The sequence below is a fragment of the Diabrotica virgifera genome, chromosome 7, assembly GCF_917563875.1.
Source record: "Diabrotica virgifera virgifera chromosome 7, PGI_DIABVI_V3a".
In the NCBI taxonomy this organism is placed as follows: Eukaryota; Metazoa; Arthropoda; class Insecta; order Coleoptera; family Chrysomelidae; genus Diabrotica; species Diabrotica virgifera.
In genome coordinates, this window is record NC_065449.1 from 237913387 (window position 1) to 237932415 (window position 19029).

General features: G+C 31.8%; 1 protein-coding gene across 1 annotated transcript in view; it reads left to right on the forward strand.

The window, feature by feature from the left end:
* The window catches only part of LOC114327809 (eukaryotic translation initiation factor 2-alpha kinase 1-like), a 42536-nt gene extending 26191 nt beyond the window's left edge, over positions 1–16345 (forward strand). The window contains exon 5 of the mRNA XM_028276521.2: positions 1766–16345. Coding sequence (XP_028132322.1) covers positions 1766–2152 — 387 coding nt within the window. The 3' untranslated portion in view covers positions 2153–16345. The remainder of the gene's footprint in view (positions 1–1765) is intronic.
* Positions 16346–19029: the final 2684 nt, after the last annotated feature.

Genomic DNA, 19029 nt, shown 5'->3' on the forward strand with positions numbered 1-19029 from the left:
TCTGTGAAGTACATTAGATAGGTACAGTGTCTTTTTATACAAAAATAATAGTTATTTTTATGTATCATAATTATTGTGGTTATTATAGCGACCGTAAATTTTTAATTAACAAGTCAATTGTTGCTAAACTGTTCATTCAATTTCCATAGGCTTCTGGAATTATAATCTATACGAAAAGAGCTTTTATACTACCAAGTTATTTAATTATTGATAAACAATTACTTATCTAAAATTTTAATTGGAAATTAAAGATTTTGTTGGAAAAACACGCATTTTCCGGGGAAAATTTTCCTCGAAGTAAATCGGGAAAAACAAGTCTCTATGAAGAATTTAATTACGGTGAATTTTTATTTGGGTGTTTTTGGTGTAAAGTTAAAATCTTTGGAGTTATAGTGAAAAAAACACGATTTTCGGACAGTATCTGCACACTATCTGCGGACTTTGCATACCTATATTATTAATATACAGGGTGTCCCGACTAATTTACCCACGCTATATCTCTTAAACGAATAGAGATTTTCGAATGGAACAAAAAGTGGTATTCTACTTGTAATACACTTTAATATGGCGTAGATAAAAATCATCCCCTAAATATTCATCCCTTAGTTACAACCCCTAACTTTAATTTTTGTAATAGCACCCTGTATATTTTTTATAGTTTTGGATGTGGTCTTCTATCGTCTATTCAACACATTTTTTGAAAATAAAATCGGTTCGTAGATAACCAAGAAAATATCAGTTTAGTTTTGTCAATTATGTGTCCCAGACTAATTTATCCAGGCTATATTCTTAAACGAATAGAGATTCGAATGGGACAAAAACTGATCTATTACATTTGTAATACACTTTAATATGGCGTAGAAAAAAAAATATCCCCTAAATATTCATCCCTTAGTTACCACCCCTAACATTATTTTTTTACATAGCACCCTGTAAGTTAGGGATGAATATTTAGGAGCTGAATTTTTTCTACGCCATATGAAAGTGTATTACAAATGGAATAGATCAGTTTTTGTTCCATTGGAAAATCTCTATTCATTTAAGAAATATAGCCTGGATAAATTAGTCTGGGACACACAATTAACAAAAATAAATTGATAGTTTCTTGGTTATTTACGAACCGATTTTATTTTCAAAAAATGTGTTGAATAGACGATAAAAGACCACATCCAAAACTATAAAAAAATATACAGGGTGATATTAAAAAAATTAAGGGGTTGTAACTAAGGGATGAATCTTTAGGGGATGATTTTTGTGTACGCCATATTAAAGTGTATAACAAGTAGAATATATCACTTTTTGTCCCATTCAAAAATCTCTATTCGTTTAAGAGATATAGCGTGGTTAAATTAGTCTGGGACACCCTGTATACAATCATAAGTAGCAATAAAATTGCTGGTAAATAACTTTTCCCAAAAATGGCCTATTCTCCGATAATCTGCCCAGACTATTTCTGTTTTTTAGGTATAAGAGTTATTCTCTCCCCTGTTCTGTTGTTTTACGTCTATCTTTCTTCCGTTTCTGACCTCTATGAACGACCCATAATCTACCAGGACTGAGCAACGGTGCCTTCGAGTAACAAAGTATATCAGGGTTATAAGTTTGTTTTTTTAGTAATTTAGTTCACTATGTATGGTACAATATAATAATAATTTTGCTATCAAGCATTTCCAAACCTTGTATAGTTGCAAGATATATCTGACTTTCTTGGGCTTCCCAGCCTGTACAAGTTCTTCGCATATTTAACACACTATTTCTTTTTCAGAGCGATATGTATTCCCTAGGAATAGTTCTCTTCGAATTAATAGAAAATTTTCGCACCGACATGGAACGAGTAAAATCAATTACAGAGCTGCGCAACGGTCACACACCAACCCATCTCTCGACGACACACCCTCAAATCGCCGACATGATCAAAAAACTAATCGTCAACAGCCCCGACCTTCGACCGAATACGACAGCCCTTCTGCAGACTCTGAATCCCCAAAGCGAAGAAATGGAGCAGCTGAGGGTAGAAGTGGTGGATCTACGTGAAGACAACGCCGTGCTGCGCGAAGAAAACGGTGTTCTACGGGAAGAAATTACTGACCTGCGTGTAGAAAACGCGCACCTCAAAGAGTTGCTCAAAATGCATGGCATTCACAGTGTGTAAAATGTAAGTTTGTGATAGAGTAATTGCGTCATTTTTATTTATTTTTGCATTTTTTCAATTCCATATTTTTTATCACAATGGATCTGATAACATGTGTATTATTTAGTGACATATATTTATGTTTTATCGGTTTTCTACTATTATAATCATTATCATTGGCTTTACAACCCATGGTGGGTCTTGACCTGTTTTAGAATCAGCTTCCATTCCTTCCTATCCTTCGTCTTGGTTTTCCAACTTTGTACTCTTAACACTCGTAAGTCGCCTTCCACCTGGTCCTTAAATCTGGCTCTCTTTTCCCCACTCCATCCAGTCTTTGGTTAAAATATGTTTTGACGACTCCATCTGGATCGTTCTCTCTAAGTGGCCTAGCCACCGCAGTCTGTTTATTTTGATGGACCTACCAATAGTAGGTTCTTTTGGCGCAAACCTAAGTGAGGACCAGTTTGATAAGAGTTCGGTATGTCAATACTTTCGTTCTTTTTGTGATGTTTGATGCTAAAAGTTTCTTTACTTTAATCCATAATATGCTCTATTTGTTAGATATATACGTCTGTTAATTTCTGCAGTTATTGTGATACTACTATTATAATATTCTACCAATGTTTCGACCAATCTTTTATGTTGTTTAATCACTATATTTTCAATAATTTGTGCCTAATCAATTTTTTAGGACACTGGTAATGCCATGATCTTATGGTGCTTCTCTTAGTGCTGGTCATTCCGTTATTTAATTTATCCATTCGTTTTTTGGACAGCTTGTATCTTAGTGCACCCTATGTAGCCTACAGCTGAATCATGTTTGTGCGTCACACTGTTGCCATACTTTTTTCTTTATTTCTTTCATAATTTCAATCAATGTTAAAGGTACCTACAAGAATAATAGAATAATTTTATAAAAACGTTTAAATTGAACCCAATTTTGAAAAAATGTGAAAACTTTGAATTATCCACGTCCGTCTGTCCGTCCGTCCGTCCGTCTGTCTGTAAACTCAACTCCTTCGTCATTATACCAGATAGAATGACAAATGAGGTGTCAAATGGAAGCTTAAAATCCAAGGATGGTACTAAAGGTGAGAAATTTGACCTAGGCTGTCTGTCCGTCTGTCAGTCCAACCGCAAATATAAATCCTCCGTCACTATACCAGGTAGAATGACAAATGAGGTGTCAAATGAAAGCTTATAATCCAAGGATGGTACTAAAGCTGAGAAATTTGACATAGGCTATCTGTCATAAGCAGTCGGACGGACTGACAGGCGGTCAAATTTATCACCATTAGTACCAAGCTTGGATTATTATTTCTCATTTGATTCCTTATTTGCCATTCTACCTGGTATAATGACAGAGGAATTAAATTCGCGGTCGGACGGACAGACAGTCTATGTCAAATTTCTCTCCTTTAGTACCATCCTTGGATTATAAGCTTTCATTTGACACCTCATTTGTCATTCTACCTGGTATAGTGACGGAGGAGTTAAGTTTACAAACAGACAGACAAGACGGACGGACGGGCAGACGGACGTGAATAATTCACATTTTCGCATTTTTTCAAAATTGGTGAAAACAACAACATAAAAATTTAATTGGTGCTTTTTTAAATGCAAACTATTTTTTTAATGAAATTTTATGTAATGTGATAGTATGAAAAAATAGAGGATATGGCAACGGTGTTACATGTGATGCTCGGATCCAATGCCAAAATCTACACATAAATATTAGGGTGCACTAATATACAAGCTGTCCCGTTTTTTATGCATTTAGACTACCCTTAACATTGCTAACCAGTGAGTTTTGCAACTACACATTCATTCTGATAGTCTGGTAGCTTCACTTATTGTTCTGTTTAATTTAGTTTTGTAATAATTTTTATGAGTTTATCAATTTTCTAAGTCCTTTTTTTGCTCCGACCGAGGTAGGTCCTCAAGCTAAAACAGTACATCTGTATTAAAGTAAATAGACGTGAAGATAGCCACTGTTTTAGTGACCTCAATCTTTTTCTTCTTCTTTAAGTGCCTTGTCTGTATTCAGAAGTTGGTCGTCATCATGTTTACAATTTCTTGAAACCTTTCTCTATCGTTTGCTGCGCAAAATAATTCTTTTGCTATGGACCCACACCATTGCCTAATATTACCCAGCCATGAAATTTTCTTTCGACAAATTTAACTCTTTTCCTCCACTTTTCCTTGATGTATTATATAAGGCGAAGTAGATGGTATTTCGGTGCGCTAATTATGTGGTCAAAGTATTCTCTTTTTCTCCTCTCTATGATGTTTCTGATGTTCTGGATTCTTAATTTTAAGAACATCCTCGTTGGAAGTGTGCGAAAACCACGATATTTTTCGGATCCACCACAATTCGAAGGCTTCTAATTTGTTTAGCATTGTGGTTTTTAATGTACAGGGTCATTCACTATATTTTGACCCCCCTGTAAACTAAATAATCATCTTAATGTTTATATTACTGAATAGGGAATTGAATAACCTTTCAAATAAGCTAGCACACGACCCCTATTTTCATTTAAAAAATAGTGATTACGTCATCACGCCCAGATGGATGACGTCATTAGTATGATATATATGTCAAAAAATCATAATTTAAAAATCGAATAAGTTTTGTATTTTACATTTTTTTCTAGTTCTTTATAAAAAAGCAGTTTACAGGGGGTCAAAATATATTGAATAACCCTTTACATGTGTCACAACCATATTCTAGGATAGATCACACATAATATTTTAGGATTTTCTTGCGAATATACATCGACAGTTTTCTGTTACATAATAAGACTTAATTTTTCTTTTGTGAGTTTGTTGATTTTGCGGTATATGTTAATATTTCTATTTTCAGATCTCAATTCAAGGAGTATAATACAGGGTGTTTCAAAAAAGGATGTCATAAATTAAATCACGCATTCCGGGGACAAAAATAAATGGATTGAATCCAACTTACCTTAGTACAAAAATGTACACAAAAAAAGTTACAGCCCTTTGAAGTTACAAAATGAAAATCGATTTTTTTTTTCATATATCGAAATCTCTTAGAGATTTTTTATTGAAAATGAACATGTGGCATTCTTATGGCAGCAACATCTTAAAAAAAAATTAAAGTGAAATTTGTGCACCCCATAAAAATTTTATGGGGGTTTTGCTCCCTTAAACCCAACCACCCCCCCCCAAACTTTTGTGTACGTTCCAATTAATTCATTATTGTGGTACCATTAGTTAAACACAACGTTTTTAAAACTTTTTTGACTCTTAGTATTTTTTCGATAAGCCAATTTTTATCGAGATGCGGTTTATTTTTTAATATGTTTACATAAATATTCTATGGGGGTTTTGCTCCTTTAATCCCCCCAAATGTTCGTGTACGTTCCGATTAAACTATTATTGTGGTACCATTAGGTAAACACAGTGTTTTTAAAACTTTTTTGCCTGTTAGTCTTTTTTGATAAGTCACCTTTTATCGAGATTTGCCTTCTTCTTCAAAATATACCTAAGAATGTAAATTATAAATAAATTTTCAGCTTATTAACAGGTATAATATCATAGGTACTTAACCATATACAAATATGTGGTGGATTCGACAAATATTCAAAATATCTCGATAAACTTTGGCTTATCGAAAAAGTACTAATAGGTAAAAAAGTTTTAAAAACATTGTGTTTAACTAATGGTGCCACAATAATAATTTAATTGGAACGAACACAAAAGTTTGAGGGGGTTTAAGGGAGCAAAACCCCATAAAATTTTTATGGGGTGCACAAATTTCACTTTAATTTTTTTTAAGATGTTGCTGCCATAAGAATGCCACATGTCCATTTTCAATGAAAAATCTCTAAGGGATTTCGATATATGAAAAAAAATCGATTTTCATTTTGTAACTTCAAAGGGCTGTAAGTTTTTTTGTGTACACTTTTGTACTAAGGTAAGTTGGATTCAATCAATTTACTTTTGTCCCCAGAATGCGTGATTTAATTTATGACATACCTTTTTGAAAAACCCTGTATATACTGTCGGAAAAATGAAAGAATACCCATGAACAATCACATCAATCACTCATTTTTTATTTTCTGTCTTTTTCTATAAATAACAAACGTTTGTTATAGAAAAAGACAGCAAATACAAAATAAGTGATTGATGTGATCGTTCATGGGTATTCTTTTATTTTTCCGACTGTAACTGTGTTTGTATGGGAAAATAAAATTGTTGCTTTTACTATTTTCCTTTCACCACCGTACTACCGAGTACATTTGAATCGTGGTAAAAGTCAAACGCGAAATTTAAATAATAATTGTTATTTATTAGTCTTATGTGCAATTTTCTTAAATTGTCTTTTTTTGTAAAAATCTACACAGTATTAGAAAACTTAAAAAAAGATTAATGAAATCAGTAAATTTGTTCTCAAGTTATGGCATGACAGGGAAATAGGGATCCATTTTTATAGTTTATATTCAATAATTTATCAAGTATTCGTTGTTAACTAATTTAAGTCGGTAAAGAACTGATAATAGATCATTTGTGCCAAGATCGCAGTAATACAAATACTGCATAGGTACCTATACAAAAAAAAGTTAATAATAGATATACTAAAAGCACAGTAAATATGCACTAGAAATAAACGAACCAAGACACGTTGGATGTTACGAAGAGCACTTCCGAATCATGATTTACAATGTATATACATTGTAAATCCAAATCATGATTTACAATGTTCATACATTGTAAATCATGATTCGGAAGTGCTCTTCGTAACATCCAACGTGTCTTGGTTCGTTTATTTCTATTGCTTTATTGTGATTTTAGTATGGGTCTATATTTATTAACCATACGAAGGTATTCATAGCTAAAACAAATCATAAACATATCTCTAAATAATACGCTTTGTGATAAAAAATATTACAAATCATTGGGTTGAATGACCGCTAGTGTTCAAAATTTATCATTTGTGCGAATGAGTGTGTGTGATGTTTACAAATTTTTTTAAATAAATAAAAAACAAAAAAAAAAGGATTGCGCACAATACAAATGAACGCATAGTTTGATTAAGTTTAAACAAAATAAACTTGTTTGGTAGGAAAATACCCATTTGCAGATTGTGTAATAATTTTCGAAATGTTTGTTCAACTTTAAAAAAGCAAAAAAAATCATAAACATTCTATTGTTTGCCTTTTGTGCTTTGTTTACACAAGTTTATGATTTCTGTTTTGATTTTCGTGTTTTAAACTTTCCTATTTGCGAAAAATATTGCGTCCCGAATAAAAAATATTATTGTTAGGTAATGTTACAGGTAATTTTTTTGAGGTTACAACTTTACTTTATTGATCATAGACATACATAGGTAGACTGCGCGCTGCAATCTAAAACTGTGCGACAGAGAAAAGTGTTTGTATTTAGGATAGGCATCTCTTTCTAATTGGCAGCGTTTATACAATCGGCGCAGTTGGAAAGTCACGTGACTTTGCTATGTTCAAGCTGTTTGCAAGAGTTTTGCGAGATATTTTTACGAAATCTCATTCACAGACAGTAAAAACTAAAGCAAAATATTCATGGGTTAACAAAATGAACGGATATTGGAGTCATACTGGAAATAAAATTGGAGTCAAAACCTTGATCGAACCTTAAAAAATGACAGGTGACGTCACAATTTATTTAGGATCTACCACTCCTAAGAACAAAAAGTGCAATTGTGTTTTTTTCTCTCAAAATTTCAATGATTGGCTACATTAACGCAGTTATGTTTCTCTAATGTGGTATACACTTTAAACTACATATTTCACTAATTGGGTACCAAATTTTTCGCAAACCTAGAGATTTATTCTTTTTATAATGTATTGTTTTCCCATTGGTACAGTTTAAATCGAATTTGGTGATAATGACGGATGCTTCTTTTGGGCAAATGGCGTATACAGATCATAAAACATCAACAGTTTAACAAATTTAAGACGACAAATGTTAAGTTTCTTAAAAATGCTTCTGTTTTTTAAAACTGTTTAATAGGGGAGTGCATATATAGATTTTCACTTCGGAAAAATCAAACAAGATAGAACTTTTTGTAATTTCATTAAGAAATGTTTAATAAACAACATATCAAAAAGTTCTAGTCGAGAAGTGGGTGCTTCATTTTTTATTAAACAAATAAACTACGAAATTAGATGTTTTTTTTAAATAACTCCGAAAATATAAATTTTAGAAAAAACTGACTTGAAAAATTCAGAAAATTTTACAAAAAAAAACCATATATAAAGAATTTTCTAAAATTAAATCTGTATCTTCTATAATTTTTTATTTATAACGCTAAAGTCACCTTTCTCACAAACATTGACGCACTGTACTAGCGTACGGCGAAGTGCATGGTTGAGTTATTTTAATGAAATTCTTTAACTAATGGATCAAATGAAATTTTACAAATTGAACATGAAAGAAGAATAATTAAGCTATCTTATGGTTATAATAGAAAGAAATACAATGTATGGGCATAAGTACGGTGTGGGCGGAAAGTGAGCCTTACATGAATTTTGTTTAAAAATGATTTAAAAATGTGTAACTAATACAATTTTTCTTATAAAACTCTCAATTGTGCACAACTTACCTTTCAAGCATCTTACTAAATGATCTTTCATTCAAAAAAAATCTCAAAAATTTAATTCAAATGATATGACGTCTCAAAAAATGTAATTTTTGAAATCTTCGTAGTTTTATAGAATTCCACCATTTTAAGACGGTATTACTCAAATTTGAACAGATCTATTGCAGTTTTATAAGTGCTTTTTTAAAGCTTAGGATGTAATCTTTAAAATGCACGAAATTATTGTACTTTAGAAATGAGATAAACTATTTCTTTTTGAGAAAATTACCAGCTAAAAAAATGTTTATATAAAGTGATCAAAACTTTTTCTGTAAAACTTACCTAAAATACATTTATAATAAGCTTCAACAATAATAAATGTTTAACAAAAAAAATTTTTTTAGCTCTTATACAGTATGTCTGCGTAACTTGGAACCTATTGATAACTTTTTTATTATCAGTTTTACGAAAAAAAGTTATTCTTTATAAAATACTCCGCATCGTATATAATATAAGATCCAATCATCAAATATCAAATTTAATTAATGTAATACGAGGTATGTCAAAAAATATGAATTTCACTCAAGAGTAAAGTACCTTTACATTTCACAGTATCGAAAATTGTTATTAAGAAAAGTTGTTTGGAATTAAAAAATTTGTTTTAGTGTTCAATTACATCCTTCTAATTAAAATATTGTGAATAATAAAGGTACTTTACTCTTAAGAAAAATTCATATTTTTTACATACCTCGTATAAAATTAAAAAAGTTTTATATCTGATGGTTGTATCTTAGACTTTATACCACGGAGAGAATTTTATGAAGAATAACTTTTTTTCGTAAAAGTGATAATAAAATAGTTATCATAATTGTAATAAAATGATGATGACTATCCGTAATTTGAGAAAAAATTGAATTTTTTTTTTCGATTAGAATGATGTAATTGTATATTTAAACATAGTTTCTAATTTCAAACAACTTTTCATAATAGCATTTTTTGATATTTTGGAATATAAAGGTACTTTACTCTTTAACGAAATTCATATTTTTGACATAACTCGTATAAAATTGATAAAATTTGATATCTGAAGGTTGAGTTTTAGATTTTTGACTATCCAGAGCATTTTATGAAGAATAAATTTTTTTCGTAAAATTGGTACTTGGTAATAAAAAAGTTTTCCATGTGGTTCCTAGCTACGCAGACACACTGTATAAGAGCTTCTGTATAAGAATTTTCAAATTGCAATGCTATATTCGGATTCAGCATAATCAAAAACAAAATAAAAACATATTTGATCAAAGTAAAATGACGAATTTAACGATATTTTTAAAAGTATTTATACAAAACAATTGTTATTGTTTAAACAATTAATAAACAAATAGCGGCCAAATCTGCGAGTAGAACTTTTTACTTTAACATGTATTAAACTAACAAAAAAAGTTTTAGAAAAATATAAGCTTGTTTGAATTTTTCCGAAACAATGCATATTTTAGTTCTAATTGCACTCCCCTATAATGAAGTTTCATGATTTGAACTATCAAAATGTGATAGTATTATGAATATATACAGTCGGAAAAATGAAAGAATACCCATGAACGATCATATCAATCACATATTTTGTATTTGCTGTTTTTTTTTCATAAATAACAAACGAGAGAGATAGATTATTAATAATCTGAATAATATGTGATTGATGTAATCGTTCATGGGTATTCTTTCATTTTTCCGACTGTATCCATTATAAGTATCCTCGATGCATAGTTTATCGTTGGGAAAGTAATAAATTATTTTTATTACAGTTTTAATTATAAGTAAGTCGGTGTAAAGAAAAAGCAACGAATTAGTTCAGATTTTAAACAAAATATCAATCATTATATTATTTCATTATCTATTAAAATATACTTAAGTTAAAAAATTTAAGCATTGAGTTGGCAGGATGGCATATCGTACTGACGGACTCACTAGGATGTGATTAGTTTAGTGGGTTCCTGGTTCGAGCCACACTCTAGCCAGAAATTTTGCAAATGCAGCTGTATGAAAAACCAAAGTGTATCACCAAAGTAAATCAAGTCTTTCGGTAATTGAATAGTACGGTGATACATATAATTTTGTAGCTGGTTGGCAAGATATTGTGATTTCTAATCGTTCATAGTTTGAAACTTTGGAGTCTTCCGAAGAAAAATTGTTGTAATTATATTTATAATAGTCATTTCATAGCGTTCATAGCCTTTCGAACGCTAATTTCGTTGTGAGTGGTGTATGTAGTGGTAATTGATTCGTGTCTCACTCCAACCAGAAATTTTTCAAACGTAGTATAAGATCTAAATTGAGTTGGCAGCTTTGAATTGAAATTTGCGCGTGATTCGAGTCGGCCGATAGATGAGTAATACGACGAGAGCTTCATGGCTCACTTTACAGTCTGTGTTTCTGCTTGTTCTCCTGTATCTGTATCATTATTGTTTATAGTGGTAAATCTTTATTTGTATTGCCCTCTTTTGTTAGATCCTAGTCCAGTTTCTAATTTTAACAACCAGGACAGTTATATTCTACCAATACCTAGTTTTCCTTCAGAAAACTCGGCATCCATCGCGCCTACAGCTTTCTTATACCCAATAGGGCTTACAAGATATGACGTGGTCTTTTGAGTCCATTTGCCTAATGTCTCAGCTGTTTCGCATATCTCAATCGGCGGTCTGCCAATACAAGATCATGAATTTCGGTCACGTTATACTCCAGACACCTGGACGTAGGTCATCAAAAACCGACGTGCGACCACATCGAAACTCGTTAAACCCATTTTTTTACAAATTATGAATCGGTTGCACATGCAACTCCATTTCAACATGTTAAAGAAGTAAATATAAGACTTACAATCAATTTATTGTACCTTGTATTGTCCTTTTTTTCCTATGATCATTTTTCAGTGCGTAACAAATGATAGGAAAAAGGGTAAGTCCGTGATAATACACATTTATGACATTTATTCTAACATGCCATTTTAGTTAAATCTGACAGTTGTCACATTTGATTTTCAATTTGGAATAAAAACAATTCAAATGTGTTTCTTGCATTTATAAAATGGTATTTTCTTTGATTTGTATAGTCTTATCAATTATACAGATTATATTTGTAATATTATTATCTAATTAAAAAAAATTATTTTTTTATTATGGCGCCATCTATCGACAACTAGAATAACTAGAATAAATGTTATAAAAATGTCACCGACGAAATGTAATCACCAACGTGCCTTTTTTTCTGTCACATACAATTTAATGCGTTAGAAAGAAATCGAAAAACTGTGACGCACTGAAAGATGATCATGAGAAATACTGTACGATCGGTTTCGAACACTAAACTTTGCTGTTCATCGTCATGTCTCCGGAAATGTTAATAATGCACCTATTTAACTACTTTCCTTGCATCGGCATCACTTACGTAACCTTCCCATACACATGACGATGAACAGCAAAGTTGAGTGTTCGAAACCGGCCGTCCAAGGTACAATAAATTGATTGTGAGTAAGTCTTATATTTATTTCTTTAACTTTGTCAATTTTTTAGTCGCCATCGAAGGAGAATAGTCACTGTACTTACACTAATTTAATACTGTTAAATTGTAGGTACAATTTCGGTGTTGATAACTAAATCTCTCTCTTCAATCCTGGCTTCCCGGAGGGACTCTAGTGATCGACGTAATGTCGTGTATTGTCCGTCTCCAAAGATCTCTGTCTGGTCATTTCATTTAACTCATACATAGGTCTTTTGCTTATTCTTTTAATTGGATCGTTCCACATTGTTGGGGACCTTCCTTATATAATTGGTCTTTCCATGTTTTCTGTGTTAGCTCTCAGAACATATCCAAATTATTTTAATTGTTGGAGATGGACTTACTGAAGTGTCGTTGGCTAACTTTTAGCTTTTAAAATTGAATTATTTGTCCTACGGTCAGTCCAAGGAATTCGTAACATTCGTCTCCAACAGAATATTTCAGTGGCGTCTATCTTTCTTCTTTCCGAATTTCTCAGGGTCCAAGATTCACATCCGTAGGTCAGTAGTGGGAATATTACGCAGTTGATCGACCTCATCTTTAACGCTCTTGAAATTTGACAGTCATTCCTTGCTTTGGTCATTTTCGCTGTGGCAACTTTTGCTAGATCACATCTACGTTTAATCGCTTCCTGTAATGACCCTGTGTTTGTGATCAATGATCCCAGATATAAGTATGAGCTCACAACCTCAAACGGGTCAATTGTGGTTATGTGTGGATGATTGTTATGTAGTCTATCCACTATCATGATATTTGTTTTTAGATATATTTATAACTAAATAAGGTTCTAATTATAATAATTCGTTGCTTTTTACAATAAATATATTTGAGTGTATCTGGATTTTTAGAATGTTGGTATTGTGCTAAGATAGATTAGAATATTATGTAATTCTAAGCCAATTACTCGATGAACATGTGATAAACGAACTGTGTTTTATATTTTTATATGGAATTGTACTACTGAATTATCTTTTGTACAATTTATATTGTGTTTGTCCCAAATCAGTCGAAACCATAGCCGTAGGTTTCAAAATATTGTTGATACGGTAAGGCTACTACATTTTAAATCTTTGATCGTGTCATTTAAAATCAGATAAATTGACAGATTTTGACTATCTAGACAAGGGGTTAATTTAGAGTGACTAAACTGTAAAAGTAGAACCGTATATACTTGTAGTATAAGTATAACTACCAGGACTATAACAAACCTCATTGTTGAAGATGTTCTCAACAATCTAATAAGTAACTATTTTAACGTGATGAAAAGAAATCTCATTCCTAGAGATGCTTTTGTTCAAAAAATCGCCTTTCAATTTCCAAAATGTATTCAACAACTGTCTTCAGTAGGCGCAGTCAGTAGGATTACAGAAAGAACAACTCGTTAAAGACAATTATTGTTAAGACCTTTTGTATTGTACAATTTGTTTAGAGGCAGTCAGAGTATTTAATATCACCAAATAATTCACCTTCCCTAATTCGTGTTAATTAATGCTTGTGCAGTTGATGGTTACATTATTATTTTGATTGCTGTGAACCTGATAGAGATCAACTTTTAGTACTTCTGCTAAAAACATGGATAAAAGAGATGGACGTTTAGTACTTTTTCCAGCTTCTCCATCCATAATTTTGCGAAAGTCCTAAAAAATCTTCTTCATCAGCTTCTACGTATTGATGAAAGATTAGGGAACGGAAGATGTGTCTAGTTTTATTGTGTGCTCAGACTTCTATACCGTTGAAATTATTTGGTTATCTATCTCTTGGCATGTTTTTTGATAGTCATATGAAAACAAAGAAAGAGTCTTTGAGAATAAAACAGAATCTTGATGCCTGTTCTGTAGATGACTCAATCGTCAGTTTTATTTGATCGCATCAATGGGTCTTTCTTCTTCTTGATGTGCCTATCCATGACGAATGTTGGCGATCATCACGGCAATCTTTATCTTATCTGTAGCAGCGCGGAAAAGCTGTACATATGTTGTGTTGAAACAGGTTCTGAGGTTCTTTCAGGATGTTCTTCTTCCTGGACCTCGCTTTCCAAATATGTTTCCTTGCAGGATGGCTTGTAGGAAGGCATATCTGGCTTCATTTCGCATAATGTGTTCGAAGTATTGTAACTTTAGATATTTGATTGTTCTTCTCTCTAGGTTTCTTGCTTGTTCGGAAGAACCTCTTGGTTCTTCTTCATTTTTCTGAGGACCTCGTCATTTGTGACTCGGTCAGTCCACGACATTATTGCGGCAAGTATTGCCAGATATAGCCAAATCTCAAATGCTTCAAATTTTCTAAACATAGATTCGTTCCAGGTCCACTATTCAACACCATACAAAAGGGGAGAGAAGAGTAGCATCGAAGCATTCTTACTTTTATACCAAGAGAGAGATTGTGGCTCTTGATGAAAGTCCCCAACCGCTTGAAGTTGGATCTAGCTCTTCCGATGCGTGTTATTTTCTCTTGGTTGTTAGTTTATTCTTCATTTAAGGTGCCGCGGTAGTTGTATGTAGTGCGTCACTCTTTCTATGGGGGTTTGGTTGAACTTCTGTCATCTTTTTTTTGCTAATGATCATAAGTTTTGTCTGCTTTGCATTTATATTGAGTCCATATTGTTGACTGTAATGCATGATTTTGTTCATAAGGACTTGCAGGTCTTCTAGGTTGTCCGCAAATACCATGGTGTCATCTGCATATCTGATGTTGTTTAGTTTAGTTTCGTTAAGCGTCGATAAATATTTATCAATTCAACGAACTGTGTTTGTTATGCGCAGTCATTACAATTCCAGAAAGATACAACTCCTGTGGGAACGTACTGGAGAGGACTTCTGAAGATATTGAATTCTTAGTGCCTAATTCATCTTATTGCATCTCAGCAACACTCTTATGAACTGTTTGGGTGTTTTATACTTAACGAATTGTTTAGGGACCACTATAGTGTCCAAATACAATTTAAGTAAATTGTTTAATGGATCCCTTCACGGCTTATAGTTAAATCATTATTTCATTCACGTTATTCCTTCGTGCAGCATATTATATTTAACACCCTTAAACTGTCAGTTGTCACTATTTTTTCGTTGGCAACACTTATCACGCAAATGGCGGCAAATTCAAATCTTACATAATCTTTGTGACATATTTTAACTGTATTAACGGTCGCATAACTTAATATTTTATACAGTAGTTATGAAAATATACGATTGGTTTAAAATGTAATAGCCTTGCATACATAATTAACACTATTGGCTAGTCTATTGGCTTAGACACGTAGGTTAAAGTTTCAGTAACTACGATATTTTTGTTTGGATGTCGATTTAGATTACTTGACTAGGTGCCTATCGTGTTGCGTTGTACGAATCTCGACAGAAAATGTACTTTTTACATTTTTATAGATTGTTACTACTTAAGAAAATTTAAAAGTGATATTTTCTGTGAAAATTATATTTATTGTTTTTTAATAAAATGGTCTTTAGTCTAGGGGATATAGCTAGGTCACCGTGGCCCTTTCGATTCTGATGGGTCCACCCAAGTTTTTTATGTATTTTTTGGCTGCTGTTTACGAATTTCGACGGTGAATTTCGATCTGAATGGTCAAAAAAATTTCATAAACAATTTAATTGTTTATAGGTTCTAGCTCGGAAACTAAAAGAGATAAAAAATGTTTTCAAATAAAATTTGTTCCTTGAACAAAAAACAAACAAAATGACGTTTACTAAACTTTAATCCAATAATTTTAACTCGAGATATTGTAGAATCAGGGCAATCTTAGTACATAATATTTTGCGGCCATTTTTCATTAATTTTACAATATGTCGAGTTCTAATTATTGGATTAACCTCCATTTTCTTTGTTTTTTTATTATCAAGGAACAAATTTTATTTGAAAACTTTTTTATGTTTTAGTTTACGAACTAGAGATATATAAACAGTTAAACTGTTTATAACAATTTTTTGACTACTCGGATCGAAATCAACCCTCGAAATTCCTAATCAGCAGCCAAATATACATAAAAAGCCTTGGGTGGACCCATTTAGAATCGAAAAGGGGGCCGCGGTAAGCTAGCTATGACCCCTAGACGACTTGACGACTGTCAATGTTTTGTTTTATTTTTAAATAGTACTAATATGCCACACTGATATGAAATACTAAAAAAATATGGAATGACAATTAATAAAATAAAACAAAAGTTATGGTCATGGGAAAAATGAAGAAGAAAAGATAAACATAAAAAAAGAAGAAGTAAATATAGAACAAGCACGGACATTCCAATACTTAAGAGTAGAATTAGAAGATAACGAAAGACAGGAAATAATGGAATTTAAACAACGATGAACTTATACTATGCAATGAACCATAAATAACAAGCTGAAAATGCGAGAATTATCATAACGAAAACTTTGTTTATTAACCCGCCATTACACGCGCTATGAGGAAATCCCTCACCATATTTGTTTATAACCAATGAAATTGTGTAAACTAATACGATAACCTTAAGCACCCAGGAATGCCTTTAGCATGGTTTATGAGAGGGTATGAAAAAGTTATAGAATATTTCAGGCGGCCAGTGTGCTGTGTGATAGTTGAAAGAAGAGACATCCCTCTTCAAGTGAGGGAATTCCTCACTGCGCGTGCAATCACAGTGAAATCACTTTTCTATTATCTCAAATAAACTTTTAGGTTTTTATTTAATATTTAGGTAGGTTTAATTAAAATATTATTGTTTGGATTAGGTTAGGAACAGTGGCACACCGAGGGGGGGTTTGGGGGTTAAAATCCCACCCAGAGCATATAGAAATATATATAAAAGAAAGTAGGAAAATGTAACTTGTCTTTCACAAATAATACAAAAAACTTTCGGTGCCCAAGAAAACCCCCCTCCCCCCAGAGGAAAATTCTAGGTGCGCCACTGGTTAAGAACCCATTTTTAAATTAACTATTCTAATTGGGAAATAAGCCACAATTTAACTTGAAAAATTGATTTTATTGACGTTTCGAATTCCACCTCGGACGTCGTTATCAAAATACAAAATATTAATAGTTAATTACATAAATGCCACAAAGAAATAGCTTCAGAACAGTTTTTAATTTTAATTTGTATTTTTAGTAAAATGAATTCGCGTAAAGAACGTTAATTTCTTCAGTGGCTTGCTGAAATTGAAAATTAAGAAAACTTGCTTTTGATCTATATTATTTTTACTTTTGTTTTGTTAAATTAATAAAAAAAAATTGGTTTACGAGACTTTCTATAATATGTGAGTAGAACCCATTTTATATTTATACATGTTGACATTCATTCTTCCTCGAAATAAGTCGAATTTATGTAGGTGAGGGCGACGCTCATACGCGTGCAACCACGTCACAATTGAAGACGCGTGTAACGGCGGGTTAACGTATTTTAATTCATAATATGGAAAATTGCTATTATGAAAAGTTGTTTAGAATTAATAATTATGTTTTAATGTGCAATTATATCATTCTAATTTATTAAATGTTATGAACTATAAAGGTACTTTACTCTTGATCGAAATTCATATTTTTTGACATACCTCGTATAAAATTAATAAAATTTTATATATGATGGTTGCATCATAAATCTTAGAACATGAATATCTTTTTATGAAGAATAACTTTTCTTCGTCAAATTAAAAATAAAAGAGTTATAAATGAAAACGTTGTTGGTATCCATAATTTGAGAAAAATCTTCAAATATTTTTTTCCATTAGAAGGATGTAATTGCACATATCAGACCATAATTTTTTATTCCAAACAATATTATTTCAGATAGTTGGTTCGCTAAACTCAGACACAACTGGCTAGTGATTTTAGTCAATAATTTTGCCAATTTGACAAAAAAAATTACTAAATAGTTAATATTTACTAAATAATTAGTAATTTTGACAAAATTCGCAAAAAACAAAAAAATTACCTACTAAAATCACTAGCCAGTTGTGTTGAGTTTAGCGAACCGACTATAATAACAATTTTCATTTGATAACAAATGGAACAGTCCATTTATCATTAGGTACTCCCATTAAAGGGGAGGCCGTATACTCGTATAAACCTTTTTAAAGCTGTTAATAAATTATTGCTTTTAAAATATACTCAAATTGTATTTTTGAATATCTTATTTATTTTATATAATAATTAAATTCACTGTCAAATGTCATTGATATTTTATTAATACATTTAAGTCAATATATAGGCCTGTATTAACCTTTGGTTGCGAGTCATGGGTACCAACAGAACGTCAAAAGAGTAAAATACAGGCAGTAGAAATGAAATACCTTCGAGGAGTTACCAAAAGAGATAGACTACGAAATACTCAAATAAGAGAAGATTTGGAAATATAGTCAACCTTAGAATTTATAGAAAGAAGGCAACTCAGTTGGTGAGGTCATCTTCAGAGAATGGATCATACAAAACCGGTGAAACTATTTTTCAACATTTTCTCTGCGATAAAGTTGAAAATTCAAGTTAATCCAATACATTAATGTATTATCCAATACATTTTAATGCCATATTTAGATCAAACAAAGTGCCAAAAGGATGGATTTTTACGGGAAAAGTAACAAAAGTAAATAGACCCGAAGTTAGCCGCAGTTTCAGTGACGTAAATCTAAAGGAGTATAATATAACTGTGTGTATATGACAATAACATTGTTGATTTTAGTATTTTCATCATATTTTCTCACCATTTAAACTACTTAAGTCATAATGGAGAATAGACTCAAATGATGATAGACGGAGTATCATTCAGAGCGAAGTGACGACACCATCT